Genomic DNA, 19,346 nt, shown 5'->3' on the forward strand with positions numbered 1-19,346 from the left:
TAATCAGATAATCTAGAACTCATACTAAATAAACATGCATCAAATTGGCAATAAGCAGCATTATGTTAAGTAAATGGATCAGCATATATGCTACTTATTGCCAATTTGATGCAGGTTTCTTTAGTATGAGTTCTGGATACTTGTAGCCATACTATGAATATTTGATTGTTTCTTTTACAGTTAGCACAAAATTTTGAAAACCACACAGGTATTTGTTTGAGGACAGTTTTTTTATTTCTAAGTTTGTAAAAGAATAAGAGAAGTTTACCTCAATAAGATACGTAGAACACATCCGTATGATACTCTCCAGAAATTAAAACAAAAACGATTACAAAAATCGAAAATCTTACATTACAGTAAGAAATAATTAACAATAATTAAAAATTAAGTAAAATTAATTTAATGAAAAAATTGCAAAACAATTTTCTTTTTTCGTTAAATTAATTTTTAATGGCTGTAAATTGATTTTTAATTGTGTTCATTTGATTTTTAATTATTGTTAATTATTTCTTACTGTAATGTAAGATTTTAGATTTTTTAATTGTTTTTGTTTTAATTGGAGAGTATGATATGGAAGTGTTCTACGTAACATATTGAGGTAAACTTCTCTTATTCCTTTTTTCAAATATTGATATCAATATAGAACGTATTGAGCATTATAGCTCTTGTTCATACTATCAAATTTTATTTCAAAGATACAAAGAAATTATAAGCAGGGAAAAAATCTTAATCTTCCAGAAAATATTACTGGTAAATTATTATTATTCAGTTTATTTTGCCCAAAATGCATATAAAGATCATACTTTCTCAAAGATAATTGCAACCACGCCCCAACTTACGTAAGGGTTGTGTTCCATGAACTCTACGTAAGTCGGAATTTCCCTAAATGCTTATGTGTAAAGTGACCAGATCCTTGGCATTCCAATGCGGGACGTGGGGGGGCGATTTTTCAACCCCTCTAGAAACAATATACACTTTTATTTTTTTTTTTTAATTTTTTATATATAAAAAATATTCACATACAAAATATATAAATTAAATCCATTGACTTATTTGAACTAAACTTATAAAATAAAATATCAAACTTCTTTAAAATATATTGTGTGTGTTCGTTCTTTTTTTTTTCTCACAGAAAGGCTGAAATTCAATATACGGTATCCCTCGTGTCACACTATGTAATGAACAGAAGGTTGCGTGAAGGACGTGAACTGAGAAAAATAATTGTAATTAGAAGGGAAAAAAACACGTATTGGAGAGGGGGTCATGTTTTTAATCGATTTTTGTTTAGTGAAAAAATGTTAAGTGTTTTCTGTGAAATAATAATACATACTACTTTTAAAAATAAAAACAAGAGAAATTAAATAATATAATTAAATATATATTTCTGCTGAGTGAATTTTTCTTAATATTTCTTCATAAAATTCTTCAAGAATTAGCAAAATCACACATAACTTTCAGCTGTGTTCAGCTTGTAGTATTGCTTGGTCAGCTGTGTTTTTGTTGACGTCCACAGCTTTTTTACTATTGAAAAAACTCTTTCCTTGTACCATTGGTTCCTGGCAAACATAATGCAAATGATTTGCATTATGTTTGTCACTATTAAGTATGGAGGTTACATATCCAATCCGGGACAGCTTGCAATGCGGGACAAATGACTGAAATCCAGGATTGTCCTGCATAATCCAGGACGTCTGGTCACTACTTATGCAGCACTCGCAAATTTGATTGAAGCAAAAAAGAAATGTTCGACGATCATGTAAATTGAATTATTTATTCAATATTTTATCTCATGTGCATGAAAAATTACAAAAATTATAAAATTACAAAAAGAGAGAGGGGAGATGGGCATAATGTCAACAAGTTTTTTTACCTTTCGAGCATCGTTGCCAGAATTAACTCTCCAGCTGATAAGCACACTGCTGTGGAAGTTGAGTGCTGTGCAGATTTAGAAGGGGATTTTTTTCCAACACATCACAAAATTTCTCTGCAGCTGCAGAATCGGCACTGGCGACTTCACTGCATACATTAATTTTTTGGAAACCAGCACAATGCTTGAACCTATTAAACCACCCGTTTCTTGCCACGAGCTTGGCTTTGGGTTCGCCATATTTATCCTTAATATCTTCATAAATACTTCTTGCTTTTGCTTGAATTGGACTCAGATTTTCCATCCATATTATTAATAGCTTTCCATCTTTGATATAGCACCTGAAAGCTGTTTTGTGATTACTGTTGATCTTAAGTGTGTTGATCCTTTAACATGTTCTTTTATACACACACAGTCCCTTAAAATAGTATTCACTGTTGAAGCAGCAAGACCTAATTCCGTGCAATAGATGACAAACTTTGTCCTGCTTTGTACTTCATAATCATCTTCATTTCTAAATCAATTTTGTTTCATTTCCTAGCACTGCCAGCACTTGCACTTTCCATTGGTCCCTTTCCCATTCACCATTGTAATAAGTAAATAGAAATGAAGAGAGAAGATTCTGAAAATTTATTTATGTTTTTTATATGATTGAAGATTTCAGTGAAGGGGAACTCATTTCACCATAATACCGTAACATAAACACCCACAGAATTCCAGTTATCGGTATTATCGTAAATGCAATAAGATCGAGTTTACTACCCATTTATAATAGATTGCAATAACAGAAAAGCCAAATAAACCAGAAAGTGCAATAATTTGCACTTTCTGGTTTATTCCAGAATGGATAAAAGGATGGTTAAGTGGGAGAAGACAGAGGGTGGTAATCAATGGGTGCTGCTCTTCTTGGACTAATGTTATTAGTGGGATCCCACAGGGTTCGGTGTTAGGTCCACTGTTGTTTTGTATATTTATCAGTGATATTGATGAAGGTATATCAGGCTTAATGTCGAAGTTTGCAGATGATACAAAGGTTGGCAGGGTTGTTAATGACAGTAATGGCAGTGTGCTACTGCAACAGGATCTAGATAATTTGGGCAGATGGGCTAAGAAGTGGCAACTGAAGTTTAACCTTGACAAATGCAAAGTACTGCATGTGGGTAGAAGTAACCACAGAGAAAAGTACCAACTGTGTGGTACTACACTTAAGGTGGTAGAAAATGAAAAAGACCTGGGAGTAATTTTGCAGTCAGATATGAAGTTTTCTGCGCAATGCAGACAGGCTGCCTGGGCAGGTCATGGGGTTTTGTCAATGATATATAGGAATTTTGCCAGCAGGGAGGAGGAGGTGATTGTCCCTCTGTATAAGGCAATGGTCAGGCCACGCCTTGAGTACTGCGTACAGGTCTGGAGGCCTCATTTTAGGAAGGATGTGGATTTACTTGAGCGTGTACAGAGAAGGGCAACAAGATTGGTGAGGGGAATGAAGGGATCCTCTTTATCAAGAGAGGCTTAAGTTCTGCAAATTGCAGTGGCTGGAGACTAGGCACCTGCGCGGTGATCTGATTGAGGTGTATAAGGCCTTGAATGGGTTGAGCACACTGAATTTAGATTACGAACCTAAGGGGGCATAAATTCAAATTAAGAAAAGACAGATGTAGAATAGATGTGTGGAAATTTGCCTTTAGCCAGTGGGTGGTTAATTGCTGGAACAAACTTCCATCTGTCATTGTGGAAGTTGATAGGTTGAATAAATTTAAGGAGGAACTGGACAGGTATTTGGAGGGAATGGTGTGATTTTTTTTTTTTTTTTTTTGATTTTTTTTTGGCTGATGATGCATAAGCTCATACACTTGCTTTCTTGCATCACATGCCACTACTACTACTACTATTTTATGACAGTGACCTTCAGAAATGTGTTTTAGAAAAATATCACAAAGGCGTTCAAAATTGATTCTTATAATGAAACATATGATAACAATGAAAGTGTAGTGCAATTTCTATTACAAAAATGATCTTTTAGAGAGATAAATAGCTTAGTTATATAGCAAAATTTTCAACTTTCAAGGTCTTGGAACAAATCACCAAAAAAAAACTGTCATTGAGTTCACATTACAATATTTCCACAGTACCTCCATTTATTCCTACGGGATGCAAAATACATTTCCGTGATTTAAGTTTGCACCAGCCAGCAAAAACTTAACGTTAAGTCGAATTTCTGTAAGTTGAGTATTACATATGCCGGGGAGTGACTGTATGTCATTAATATAAAACTAATTACATTACTCCAAAGTTAAAATAATAATAATCAATTTTCTTGGCCATTTACTAGAAAGAATAATGAAATTTGATACCTGGTCCATACATATCTGCTGTTGCTTAAGTGTCACTTTTTTTTTTTTTTTTTTTTTTTTAAATAATCCTCTACTTTTGCATCTGTTTATAAAAATAGGCCTTGCAACTAACTCTATATATCCTTGGTTTTGTTTCTTTTCTTGGGTTCTTATCATTCCAAATAGTAATTTAAGCACCCAGCATTGTTTGCGAATTTATGACTTCATCCACTAATCAATTGCTGCTGTTTATGACCAAGCATTTAAATTTCATTACCTGTCCTACTATTTTTCTACCTAATTTCAGTTTAACTCTTACAGGTCCCTTTGAAACAACAATTTTGCTTTATTTACTGAAACCTTCATATTATATTTTGCTGCAGTTTGTTTAGATCTGTGCAGCAAAATTTGTAAATCATATGTTTGTATGAGAAGCATTGTGCCATCTGCACATTTTTAATTCTTTATTTTCTATTTTAACACCTTCCTGTAATAAATTCATCCATAATAAGAGTGGAGTGTTGGACTCGGTGAATCACCTTATCTTATACCTTTCCTAATTGTACTTCTTTAGGTAATGCATTTTCAGTTTTATTCTCTATGTAAATTATTTGTCACTGTTCTAATAAAATTTTAAAGTACAGGTAACCCTTGTATAACACGTAGTTAGGTTCCTATAAAATGTTGTGTTGTGTGAAAATGTGTTATACGGGACTAAGAAAAAGTACAAAAAAGGGGGGGTTACATTCCAAAAGCTAACAAAAATACACCATTCTAGATTTTGTGTATCTTCTGCTCACTTTAAAAAATCAGTAATCTGTGTTTGTTTGCTTTTGATTGATAAATCTTTGTGAATTTCATCTTATGGAACTAAGTATTTTTGAAGCTCCCTTTTGAACTTTGGGCTCCTTTCATTCAAGAATCTGCATTTAAAAAATAAGATTTTAATTGCTTGGCTAACTTTATGCCTTCCGTTATGCCTTTTAGTGTAAAATTTGGAAGTTTAGAATTTTCATCTGTGCTATCATCCTCTGACTTGATTTGGTTTTTCCTCCAATGCCATTTCCACCAAATCTGCTTCGTCAGCCTGTTTTTCTACTAGTAATTCTTGAATGTCTTCAGTAATCGTTTTTTTTATTTTTTTTTTTAGGAGCATCGGCAAATAAGGCCATGTTACTCTGTGTATATTGTCTATAAATTTCATGTGTTGTGAGGTAAATTTTCTGTTTTGCTGGGGAAAAAACCTGTGTTTCTAGAAGAAAAAGCTTACCCGAGCCCAACTAACTCGGTCACGTTGTGAAAAAATACCCATAAAAATTCCTCCTTTCATTGACAGGATTCAAACTAGGGTATTTTCCACCCGGTGTGGAGAGGAGGGCGATTCTCTCAACTATGCTACCCACGAGGGCTTCGGCAGTCATGTCATCAAAACCTTCCCCTCCTACCGACTTAGCAAGCTCTACCTACTATCGCACCGATTCCTTTTTCTGCCGGTTCGACCATATTTCCTGAATGAACTGACTCTGGCCATACATTTTTCCAATACGCACCTGTTGACAGTTTTACTTCTTTCAGCGATAAAGCTATGATTCTGATAGAGTCCACAATTGAGAAATGTTTCCATGCCTCCATTACTTCAATAGATTCGGAATCAATTTTTTCTGAAATCCATTATAACGATTTTCTGATGTAATGAGTTTTAAAGGTGGATTTAATGCCTTTATCTAACGGCTGAATGTATTAACCCAGTACAACTGTGGTGGTAGAACCATAACTTCAACGTCTGGATGACTTAAATCTTTTGGATGGTCTGATGTGCTATTCAATAGTAATAAAACTTTGAAATCTAGATTTTTCCACAAGTTCAGGGATTTCTCAGTAATTTTTTTTTGACTAGCGGGGCTTCAAAAAGAGTGGAAATGTTGAAAAATTGCATCCAATGTAATAGCAGAGTTTTCCCCACACAAAATTCTCTAACCGTGTTAGAGCAAAATCATGTTATATATGTACCATGTTGTGCAAAGATTGCCGCAATTTATCAATTGTGTTAGAGCAAAACTGTGTTGTAGAAGTACCATGTTATACGAGGGTTCCCTGTGCTGTATATTTATCCTTTCTAATATGTTAATACATCTTCCAACCTTACACTATACAAATGCTATTTCTAGATCGACAAAGCATAGGAATCCTCTCATATTAAATTCAGTTGCCTTTTCTGTAATTTGTTTCAGTATAAATACTGCACTGAAATGTGAGCTTCCTTTAAAAACCCTTGTTTTTTTATCTTGAAATTTAAAATTATTCAGAAGATATTCTTACACTATTTTTGTGTATAATTTCAATATAGTACATAATAAACTTCTCTCACACACAATTGTGATTTTATTATATTTTTATAAATACTCAAACTGTGGATATATCTTTATTGTGAGCATATCTGGCTTTACATTATATTCATTAAATTCCTTGAAAGCTGCTTTTTATCAGAAGTTTCATAGGACCACTGTTGTTCTCCCAGCAAGATTTAATACCTTGAGAATTTAAACTATAAAAAGTTATAAACTAACTTTTATTGTTCATAGTAAATTGGTAAACTAAAATTTCATTTTATTATTTGTATAAAAATTGTCTGAATTAATGCTAGGCTTACTGTATTTGAATATATATTCTTTCTAGGAACTAGGTTGTTACATTAATCTTAGATCCTTATTCAATCTTCCCTTCCAGTATTTATTCAATTAAACATAGATGCAATATGGCCCTAGTAGCCCTTGTGCCAGAAATAACAATACCAATCACTAAACATATGAACTGTTATACAGCATTTCTTCTTATTCGTTAATAACATTTTAAATAAATCTGGCCAATAGCATGCTATAACTAGACAAGGCTTCATAACCATAATCTAGATAAATTTGTTGTAAACATGATTGGAAAATTAACCACCTAACACAGGTATCAGTGATACCTGTTGTTTTATTCTATAGGTAAGTGTTTTTTATTGTGCTATGGTCACTTATACTAAATAGTATATTTTAGCATAAGTTATAAAAAATAAATCTATATTTAAGAGGATCTTGGATATTTGGTTTTGATTTTTTTTTTTTAAAATTCATGACGTTTTATGATCATGATATATTTGATAGTACTAGGTAGGATTCCAGGGAAAAAGATAAAAATATAATGAAGAACATTTTGAGTGAACTATAATTATAATTTTCTAAATATATTTGCAAGTACATAAAACTTTATTTGTAAGTATGATTGATTTTGTTTAAGTAACTTTTTATTCCTTAAAATTGACTATGAAGCCAAATAATGTGATATATTTCTGTATTAAATGTTACCTTATTTCAATATTGTATTTCTTTAGAGTGATACATTTAGTGATGAAGAATCTGATCACTGTCATGTGCAGAGGCAATCCAGTGGTGCAAAAAAAGCAAGAAGAAAACTTTTGATTAGCAGTGTCTTATGTCTTATATTTATGTTAGCAGAAATAATAGGTAATTATTTAGTTCTTTAATATTTTTATCATATATACTAAATAAAATCAGAATTTTTCATCAGTTAATGTTGTGCTCTGTACTTCAGCATGTTATTCGAACATGCAGCAGATGAGGTTGTATTAGGGCCACAAGTATGGCTGGAACTGAGACAGTGGGACTCAATTTGTTGTCCATGTTCATAATTTGTACTTAATTCCACTGAACCTGGATACGTTGCTATTTATACTGATAACCTAACATAGCCCAGCACCACACTATTCAAACATGCGCACTGCTGCACTAATCAGCTTTGTTGGATACGTATCTTCATATATGCATGGCAATGTTGCCATGGTAGTCTGCCTCCACTTCAGAAATAAAAAATATATATACAGTGGAATCTCGTTAATACAAAGTTCAAGGGACCTAAATTTTCACGTTTTGTAATAACGAGGTTTGTAGTAATGAGGTCCTCCAAAAGTGTCAAAATTTTACCGTTATTTATTATTATTATTTTTTTTTGGTACATACTGTATATCTAAGAATAAGAATATCAAAAATAAATTAATAAAATAAAATAAAAACAAAAGCCTTGTCTAACATTCCTTGTATTCCTTTGCAATGTCTTTTTTTGCTTCTTTCCATTGTATCGGCCTCTTGTATAATTTTTAGTTTAATTTCCAGGCTTAATTCTGTCCATCTACATTTTGTTGCTATAACACTGCTAGATAAGATTTAATATAAACAAATTTTAAATTAATTTAAAGACAAGTTCTGAAAAAGACATCAGCTCAGATAAAATGGCACAAAAAATAGATTTCTGTATACGATAGCAAAAGACTCTTTGAACTGAGGTAACAATTGCAACTGACCTTATTCCCGTGGAGAGCGAGGGAGTGCATGTAAACAACTTAGAAAAACTTTTTATTCTTTTGTTAATTTAACAACTCATCCTCCAGAAAGATGTTTTTCAGAGTGCACTTGATGTTGTAGCTACCATAAACTAATTTTGTTTACACAAAACTAATTTCTAACCAGTCAGTGCCATCCTTCTGGAAGTAGGGAGCCAGGTGGCCAGAAGCAATAACCGGATCACTCTGCCAAGATTTGTATTAAACATACAAAATGACAATATTTATTTCTCATGGGATGAAAAAGAACTTTGTAATACATATTAACTGAAGTTTGTAATAAACGAATATATTTACATAGAAAAGCCTATCCTTTCGCAGGGGAATGGTATGTGCGTCATATAAACGAGTACTTTGTATAAACAGAGTTTGTATTAACGAGATTTTACTGTATATACATACTGATAACCTGCTTCAGCACATTTTTGTTTGTTTTTTGGTGAATAGACTACTTTGATCATGGTGCACTAGTTCCTGAGATTTTTATTATGTGTGTTATGGCTGTCAAGTGTGTTCATAGGCCAGTTTACATATTATGCAAGTTAAAAAGCTCAGTAACTCTGTGGGTGGGTGCACTTTATGATTTATCATCCTACCATCAAAATTTAAATAAATTACTATCTCAGTTTAGTTATCATTCATTTAATAATGAATGGTAACTGAATTGAACACTGAGTTCCTGACAGGCTTCACTTCAAGTCCAACTCTTAACAGTTTTTTCATCTTCTGGAAGACATTGTTTGTTAATGGATTTCCTCTTGGTATTCTGATTTAATGCAAAAGAAAATTTATATTGCACTAATTAATTGATTGATACTACACTCTTATATCATGTTGGTAGATTTAGGTAATTTATTACTGAAATGCTACAATTCTGAATGATTGAAACACCTCAATGCAAATGCTTAAACAATTCTGTCTGTGTTTTGGGAACTCATTGTTTCTTGTCTTCAAGCCAGTGGGGTTAGAACATTGGTTTGAGGGCCACATTCTAAAAAAGTTTTACAAATGCTATTAATAATAATTTAATTATATTAAATAATTAACTATAAAATTATGAGCAAAGGCTCAATATGTCCTATGTTTTAATAAAATTTTAAAATCACAAAAGAGTTACCTCAATCTTTTCTTCATGAGATTCCTTCTCTAAACACGACTTATTTTAGACACGATTTTAAAATGATTTAAAATTGCATAAACTTTGTTAAAATACTATTAAATGTGTTCAATCCTCTTAGTCCATGAATGATCAGACATCCCTGGGATCACAGTCGAAAGCTGCAACCCAACCCCAGACCTATCCATCCATGACACAACCTCGAGTGACTGAAGACATTATGTCAAAAATTAAAAATAAACATCACAAAAATTATCATGGAATATACAAAAAAACTACAATGATGAAAATAAATTACGGTGAAAAAATTTCCTTCCTTTCCTAAGAGGACAAAACTTTTCGACATACCGTCGTGTTCACAGGAAAGAATCCAAATGCATGATGTGAGTATTCCCTACGCTATTTATTAATGGGAGGTTACTTGTTACCACGCATGTGCATAAAAGTTCACGAATCCGAGGTGACAAATGGTCGTCATATGTTAATTGAGTTACTTTAGTATTCGCATTTCTAAGGTTTCTGCAGTTAAAAGCTTTGTAATTGTGTTGAACACTCAAAACCTTAGCATCATCAAACAGGAAAATGTGATCCTCCTTTATGGCATGGAATTAAAGTTCAGATGCTGTGGTCCTTATTGTCCTAACCGACGTAGCATGTTGTTTAAGACGCATATCCAAAAGGTGCCTTGCCTATCACACATACGATGAATCACAATTTCCACGTGGAATATTATATATCACATCATGCATATCAATGGGGGAAGAGGGGAGTACAGAATGATTTTTTTAATATGGAAGGAAGTTTCTGTATTGGTTTTCACTATAATCCTGAATTCAGTGTCTTTGAAAAGAATATTAAGCTGTTTGTAATATTACTGAACATACAGAATTGTAATAGCGTTTTTTCCTAATTGTGTTGCTATTTCCTGTGTTATCTTACCTTTCTTTGGCCTATAGCATAATATTGTTAATTATGGTATAAAGTGAATACCCCCTGTTTAACCTGTATGTGAGTTCATCAATTTCATTATCTAATGCAGTCTGAGTTGTTGAATATTTATATGCGTTTGTAATCTGATTTAACATAATGGAACATTTTTAAGTGAAAGGATGATAACTAGTATAGTGTAAAGACATCCCTGTATTTTGTAGGCTTACAGTAGATTTTGAATTGTAATTTCTTTTCCTCTTGTTAATGTAAAATTTAAAAAATTAAGTCTTTGTCTATATCTTCACTTTCTAATGTGAATTTTAACCGTGTATGTGCATTGTTGAGAGTCCGTAAAACATTATTATGATGAGAATGTCATCTAAATATCTCCCATAAAAGGTATTCTTAGGTAAAAACGGTGGCAAATATATTCGTTAAATTTTATTTAAATATATTTCAGCAATAAAACCACAGACTTAGTCCCACGAAGTCTGCTGACGAGGCTACTAGAGACGGTCGTGTTCAAAGCCGCTAAGTGGATTTTTCTTATTTATTGATTTGAAATTATTGTTTTTCTAAAACTTTTGATTTAAATTTAGTAGTATAACATTATTTTGTGATTTTCTGATTAATTTAGTGTATTTATTCTTTACTCGGCCTTATAATTGCATAAACGTATCGGTAAAGGTTTCCACGTGTTTCAACTCCGGTACCGTTCGTAATTTTCCCGCCTTTATGATACGATAGTTATATACCGTACTAGATAGCGTTAGTTGAACTTCGTTAGCAGTTAAATTGTACGTTTAAATAAATACATATAACGATTTAGATTACAAACGTAATATAATTAATTATATTTAACATAATTAATAACATAACATAATTAATTATAATTAATTAATAAATTAATAGAATCATGACTCAGACCAGAGCGGCAAAGCAAAAGGCTCAAGCTAATGGAAGTGCTGTGGCTCAGAGCAGAACTGAGGGGGGCAGTTGTCCTCTGACTCACAGCCTTATAAAATGCACTGTTTGCTTGATGTTTGCAGAGCAATCGGGTACGGGACATGATACTGCCAAGGGGGATGTCTTTGTGTGTGCGCGATGCAAGGAGTGTATCGATATCAAGCAACAACTCGGCGTTCTTGTGGGCCTATATGAGAGCTTGAAGGACAGGGTGGATGCCCTCGAAGAAACTAAATTGAGGGGCCCATCAAGCTCTCAGCTGCCCACATCAACGCCAGAGCTTGCACTTGGGCATCGCGTGACACAGAGACAACCCCCAAGGCAGAATGCGCTGGTCCCGAAGGAACTAGTAGTTGTTGGTGACTCTATTGTCAGGGAAACGGGGTACATGCTTTGTAAAAAAGATAGGTGGAACAGGACCAGGGTATGTCTGCCAGGGGCAAAGGTTGATGACGTTGTAGAGCGAATATCATCTTTTAAGGGCACAAAAGGTGATATAGTTGTACATGTAGGCACTAATAATATTAAGAGTAGGAGACCGGCAGAATTACTTAAAAAGTACAGGTCACTGTTGAACAAAAGCCGAGAATTAGGGTTGAATTTAAAAGTGTCTGCAATTCTGCCCAGACACGATAGGAGGGAGTATATGATGAGAGCCTTGTCGATCAATTCGGCCCCGGAAAGATTGTGCAAGGCTCAAGGGGTAGAATTTTTTTCAGCCTGGACTGTACTTGTTAACAGGAGAGATTGCTTCTACAGGGATGGGATACACTTAAATAGAAAGGGTGCAAGAATATTTGCTGATGCTATTGAGGCAGTGTTAGGTGGGTCGGAAAACTGCTAGCTTGGGGGGAGACAAAGACCAATAGATTGACAGTAGCCACTGGCAGAGGTGAAAGAGATTCTTGCACTGCTTCTATTAGAATGAGCAGAAGCCTGGAAAACAAGATGCATGGTATTTCAGAGACTGCTGGGAGCCATTGCGGTACAAGTAAACACATGGGTTGTGTTAGGGTAGCTAAGAATAGAAACAGGTGCAGGTATACTTGCGTGTACACCAATGCTAGGAGTTTAGTAAATAAATTTGATGAATTTGAGGTATTGCTCAAAACATCAAAGGCAGATATTGTTGGGATATCAGAGACATGGTGTAACACAGATATAAGGGATGCAGAACTGCAATTTGGGGAGTACAATGTCTACAGAAAGGATAGACAGGACAGGAAGGGGGGAGGGGTTATGCTATTAGTTAAGAAACACATAAAAACCAAGGAAGTGAAGCCAGTCAACATCGCCGGACAGTGCAGTGTTGAGTCAGTTTGGTGTGACATAAGCATTGGGAGATCAAAATTGAGAGTAGGAGTGTGCTATAGGCCTAATGACTCTGATAAGTATAATAAGGAACTGTACAGGGAAATAGAGTGGGCCAGTAAATCAGAGAGTCTTATAATGGGAGATTTTAATTTCCCAGATATTGACTGGAATTTGGGGGCTGGTTACTCACACACTAGCAGGGCTTTTGTGGATTTATTGGATGATTGTTTTCTACATCAGCATGTTCGGGAGGCAACTAGAGGGAGTAATACTCTTGATTTGATTATCAGCGGTGATTCTTCATGCATTAAGAATCTGCAGATAAACGAACCACTAGGTGGCAGTGATCACAGTGTGCTGAAGTGGGAGTTACTCAAAGAGGTAACTACCATTAGGGGTAAAGGGAAGGGTTATTGCTTCCGTAAAGGCGACTACGATGGACTGAGACAGTATTTAAATTCTATACAGTGGGACCAACTGATGATGTTACCAACAGCAAATTCAAAATGGGAAGCATTTAAAGAACTTATCTTGGAAGCTACTAAGCTTTACATACCAACTAAGAAATATTGTTCAAGGTTTAGTCCAAAATGGATGTCAGATGAACTAATGAGGCATATGGCAGAGAAGAAAAATGCATGGGATACTTACAAATTAACACATGACACAGAAGCCTATGATAGATACAAGTTGATATGCAACCAAGTTACAAAGGAGGTTAGGCAGGCAAAGGCAGATTACAAGAAATCGTTGGCAAGGGATGCAAAGAAAAACAGCAAAGAGTTCTTTACTTATGTTAACTCTAGAAGGAAGGGGATGAATCAGATTGGTCCACTTGATATTGATGGGTCAACTGTTGATGATCCTGCTCAGGTAGCTAACAAACTAAATGAATATTTTGCATCGACATTCACACATGAGGAGTTATTCAGCAAGGGGAATGCCAGAGGTGTATTCAACTCTAGCAGTAAGCTACAGAATCTTGAAATAACTGGGAGTAAAGTGGAGGAGAAACTGTTGAAGATAAACACAAGAAAGGCACCCGGGGTGGATGAGATCTATCCAGTTATATTAAAGGAGGCAGCAAAGGAAGTAAGCAAACCCTTAGCCATAATTATGAGAGTTTCCTTGGACTCAGGGGAGGTACCCATAGACTGGAAATGTGCAAATGTGACCCCAATTCACAAAGGAGGATCAAAGGCTGACACAAGTAATTATAGACCTGTGAGCTTAACTTCTGTTCCAGGTAAATTAATGGAGGCACTGGTTAAAGAAGCTCTGCAGGATCATTTAGACAAGACTTCAGTTATAGCTCAGACACAGCATGGTTTTGTTAAGGGGAAGTCTTGCCTGACCAACTTGATTGGATATTATGATGCAGTCACAAAAGAACTGGATGCAGGGAATAACTTTGATATTATATACTTGGATCTTAGAAAGGCTTTTGATACTGTTGCACATGGAAGACTGCTACACAAATTGGAGCAGTGTGACATTGGAGGCAAATTGCTGCTATGGATAAAGGGGTGGTTGAGGGGGAGAAGACAGAGAGTGGTAATCAATGGACACTGCTCATCGTGGACTAATGTTATTAGTGGAGTCCCTCAGGGCTCAGTGTTGGGTCCATTATTGTTTTCTGTATTTATAAATGATATTGATGATGGTATATCAAGCTTAATGTCCAAGTTTGCAGATGATACAAAGGTTGGCAGGGTTGTCAAGGACACCACTGACACTATGCTGCTGCAACAGGATCTGGAAAGGTTGAGCAGATGGGCTGAGAGGTGGCAAATGAAGTTTAACATTGACAAATGTAAAGTACTACACATGGGAAACAGCAACCCCAGAGCAACGTATCAACTCTGTGGTACTACACTGATAGTGGTAGAGAATGAAAGGGACTTGGGGGTGGTTGTGCAGGCAGATATGAAGTTCTCTGAGCAGTGCAGACGGGCTGCAAGAGTAGCTCATGGAGTATTGTCAATGATATACAGGAATTTTTCCAGCAGGGATAAGGAGGTGATTATTCCATTGTATAAGGCAATGGTCAGGCCACACCTAGAGTACTGTATACAGGTCTGGAGGCCTCATTTCAAGAAGGATGTAGAGCTGCTGGAACGAGTACAGAGAAGGGCAACAAGATTAGTGAATGGAACAAAGGGGTGCTCTTACGAAGGAAGGCTTAAGTTTTGCAAATTACAGTGTCTGGAGACTAGGCACCAGCGAGGTGATCTGATAGAGGTGTATAAAGCCTTGAATGGTTTAAGCATGCTCAATGCTGATGGGATTCTTCCTCTAGCTCAGAAAAATCACCTGAGAGGGCATAAATTCAAATTGAGGAAAGACAGATGTAGGATAGACGTGAGGAAATTTGCCTTTAGCCAGCGGGTGGTTGGTTGGTGGAACAGACTTCCATCCCTTGTGGTGGAGGTTGATAGCCTAAATAAGTTTAAGGCTCAGCTGGACAGGTATTTTGAACGAACAGAGGGGTGAAGTGGAAGTGGGGTTTTTTTTTTTTTTTTTGGCTGATGCTGCATAAGCTTGCTTTCTTGCATCAAATGCCTCTGCTAATGCTAATGCCATAGGTAACCTGAATATATGTCTATACACTTTATTCTGGAAGGAGATATGATTTGCTTGAACTAAAAATTTATATTTTTGGAAATTTGGTCTGATTTATATCAATTGTGTTATTATTGAATAGGCCCCATATTGTGCCCAATGCATATTCTATATTGACATTAGTGTATAAAGATATTACATCCAATGGAAACAGTTTGTCCCCCCTCTCCTATCCTTCAATCCTTTAAATTTTTAAATAATATCATAATTTTTATGCTAAAATCCAATATTTGTCTAAATGGCTTTATTATACAGGGTGATTCACTGCCAGTGCGACAAACTTGCAGGAGGTATAGGGGGCACAAAGACGAATCGGATTCACATAGCATTGCAGGGTCCGAAATGCCTTCATCATGCGGTAGAGGATGTTGAATGGGAGGTCGCATGAACAGCGATCCCGCTGGAAGTCAGCATTTGTGAACCGGTTCCTGAGGCAGAAGGATGGACGAGTATTCAAATGTTGAACTGGCCGGCATGCACCTCGCGTATGGAGCTGCGGACTGTAGCGGGCACGCCGCTCTGCGCTTGTACCAGGAACGTTTCCTGCACAGGCAGGAGGCAGGAAATGTTCCTGGTGCTCCTCATTATATGATTTTCGCATGTGTGTACAAAAGGTTACGTGAGAAACATAGTTTCTCACGTAACATAGTTGTAACACTTGAAACATAGTTGTTTCAAGAGAGGTACCATGAATCGAGAGCGAACGACGAGGACGCCCGACAATGAGGAGAATGTCCTATGTCTTGCAGAGGGCAATCCGAGTACAAGTACTCGAGCGATAGGCCAACGATTGGGTATTTCCCATTCCACTGTATGGAGGATACTGTCAACAAACCAAATGAGTTCGTGCCATCTGCAACACGTCCAATCATTGGAGCCTGCGGATTATCCTCTCCAGAGGACTTTTGCTACTTGGTTTCTTCAACAGAAACGGTTCGCAAATGCTGACTTCCAGCGGGATCGCTGTTCACGCGACCTCCCGTTCAACGTCCTCTACCGCGTGACGAAGGCATTTCAGACCCTGCAATGCTATGTGATTCCGATTCTTCTTTGTGCCCCCTACACCTCCTGCAAGTTTGTCGCACTGATAGTGAATCACCCTGTATAATATAATGTGAGGCCAAAGAAGCAAAGCTGAGTTTTTATAAGCGACAATAGGTCTGATGGGATGACCCTCCTTGTGTAATTTTATTTGTCCAAATAATGTAGGTACATTATTCATCCTTGCCTTAAGATTTTTTTAATTGTGCCATAAAATGTAGTCTCTTTTCCTGTAGTCAATAGGGGATTTGTTGTGTCGTTTGAAAAGATCTTCGAATACTGTAATATCAACTTCTTGATAAGTTGTATTGTTTGATATAATATCATTCAATTTATTTGTGTAATCTGTTTTATTTAATACTACTAGAATATCCCCCTTGCCCGCTTTTTGAATTACGGTGTCTTTATTCTCCCATAATTTTCTCAACGCTATACCTTAATTTTTAGGTAACCTTGGTAAACGTTGGGTCCTTAGTACTATTTACTACTCTGTTTATCTATTATATTAATGAATCCTTGTTCGGTATGTTTTTAAGACAATATTCTAATTCAACTACTACTTGTTTCCTTGGAAATACCAGTGGGGATAAATTGTATTTCATTGCATGCCATAAACGAGGATCACGTTTTCCTGTTTGATGATGATGCTAAGGTTTTAAGTGTTCAACACAATTACACTAAGCTTTTAATTGCAGAAACCTTTGAAATGTGAATACTAAGTAACTCAATTAACATATGACGACCATTTCTCATCTCGGATTTGTGGACTGTTATGCGCATGCTTAGTAACAAGTAATCTCCCATTAATAAATAACGTAGGGAATACTCACATCGTGCATTTGGATTCTTTCCTGTGAACACGATAATTATTTATTTTCATCATCGTAGTTTTTTAGTATATTCCATTTGACATAACGTCTTCGGTCACTCAAGGTTGCTCCGTGGATTGGATAGGTCTGGGGTCGGGTTGGGGCTTTCGACTGTAATCCCAGGGGTGTCTGATCATTCATGGACTGAGGATTGAACACATTTAATTAGTATTTTAACAAAATTTATGTAATTTTAAATCATTTAAAATCGTGTTTAAAGTAAGTCTGGTTTGGAGAGTTGTGTAGAGAAGGAATCTATGAAGAAAATATTGAGGTAACTCTTTTTTTGTGATTTTTAAATTAAATAATTAATTAAAAGTTATGGAAGTTAGCGATGGGGTTACAGTCGCTTGGTTTTATAGGAAGGATCAGTGAAGTTAATAATGAACAATCACGTAGCTCCTCCCCCCACTTCCAATTAATTAGAAAATTTGTAATATCTAAATGGTTTCATAAATGTTGATTGATAGATAGATATATATTTTTCTGGTTTCATTGGCTCCCACCATTATTATAGTTTTCTCTGTTATATTTAAGTTCTATAAGTTGATGTGTATTATTAATAATTATAATTGCATTATAGTAAGAAAATGGAGTTAGTACTATCCTATTAAGCATTACATAGTCAAACTGATTACATGGGTCAAAAAAAAAAATCACAATCTGTTTGCTATTATGCTTGTTGTTAATAACTTATCAAATCCTATACAAGAATCTTTTTTTCAATGGTTTCTTCAAACTAAGATCACAATACACATGTTAATCTTAGTTTCTTTTTTAGTCCTATCACCTCACACAATGAGAACCACGGGCAAAAGTGTCTTGCTTACGTGGACAAAGCCCATGCACTGCATGGCAAGTTTGTTAGGTACACTGACATAATTGTTCAGCATCTTCTGTAACCTTCAGAATTGCTCCAAAGTTATTAGGACATGAATTTTGCGATGTGCCAAAAGTAATTAAATCTGTGGGATTCAGACTTAATATGTTAGCCCAGGAGTGTCTAAACCACAGGCCATGTGCAGCCCGTAGCCATGTAGGCAACCTTCAAGTGTTATGCATTCCCTGAGCTTAAAAATAGCACATCACAAAATATAGTGTGCATTGACTTGAAAATATCTGTTTTTAATAATACTCAATATTTTAGAATTGTTTTCTCATATGTATCTTCCTCAGAAATATAGCAGTATTATTATAACCATATAATAGGAAAGTTATTAGTATTATGTAGCAATTAGTGGATTTTCATATTTAATTATAAAAAAAAAAAACTTTAAATACAAATATGTATTACTTTCTCATGTTTTTTGCATCTTCCTCAGCGTATTTCAGTTTTATTATAACCATATAATAGGAATGTATTAGTATAATGTAGTAATTGTTGGATTTTCATTTTTAATTATTAAATTTAAAAAAAACAAACTAAATGCATAATTAGTGGTAAGGAACTGGTCTTTGTGGCCCATGACTTTTGGCATTTTGTGTTTTGGTCCCTAGTTGAAAAAGATTGGATGCCCCTGTGCTAACTCATGCAGACTTGTGTTCCAGTTTTTCCATATTGGATAGGTTATGTCAGATCCTGGCTGTGGACAGTTCATTCCACCTATCTCATAGAATCTCAAATCAAGTTGAGATCTGGAGATTGAGCAGGCAGTGAAGTATGAAGTTCTCTGACTATCTTGGAACCATACTTGGATGATCCTGCATTGTAATGAATATCATCATGTTGGACGTAACCATTATCAGATAGATAAATAGTGAACACAAAGCGATGCACCTGGTTTTTAAGTCTTCAGGCATGACATTCGAGAGTTAGTAAGACCAGAGCAGTATATGTTCAGATGATTTTTTATGAAATGTTTATTGTTTTATTATTATTTTTTATTAA

The 19,346-nt window shown here is 35.3% G+C and overlaps 1 protein-coding gene across 1 annotated transcript in view; it reads left to right on the forward strand.

Moving 5' to 3' along the window:
* LOC150075272 (proton-coupled zinc antiporter SLC30A2-like) overlaps nucleotides 1–19,346 on the forward strand; it is a 133,669-nt gene that overhangs the window by 12,485 nt on the left and 101,838 nt on the right. Inside the window, exon 2 of the mRNA XM_090388424.1 lies at nucleotides 7,574–7,706. Within this exon, the coding sequence (XP_090244550.1) occupies nucleotides 7,574–7,706 (133 nt within the window). The remainder of the gene's footprint in view (nucleotides 1–7,573; nucleotides 7,707–19,346) is intronic.

Source organism: Mastigoproctus giganteus, chromosome 14 (assembly GCF_048544385.1).
Source record: "Mastigoproctus giganteus isolate SK-2022 chromosome 14, ASM4854438v1, whole genome shotgun sequence".
Lineage (NCBI taxonomy): Eukaryota > Metazoa > Arthropoda > Arachnida > Uropygi > Thelyphonidae > Mastigoproctus > Mastigoproctus giganteus.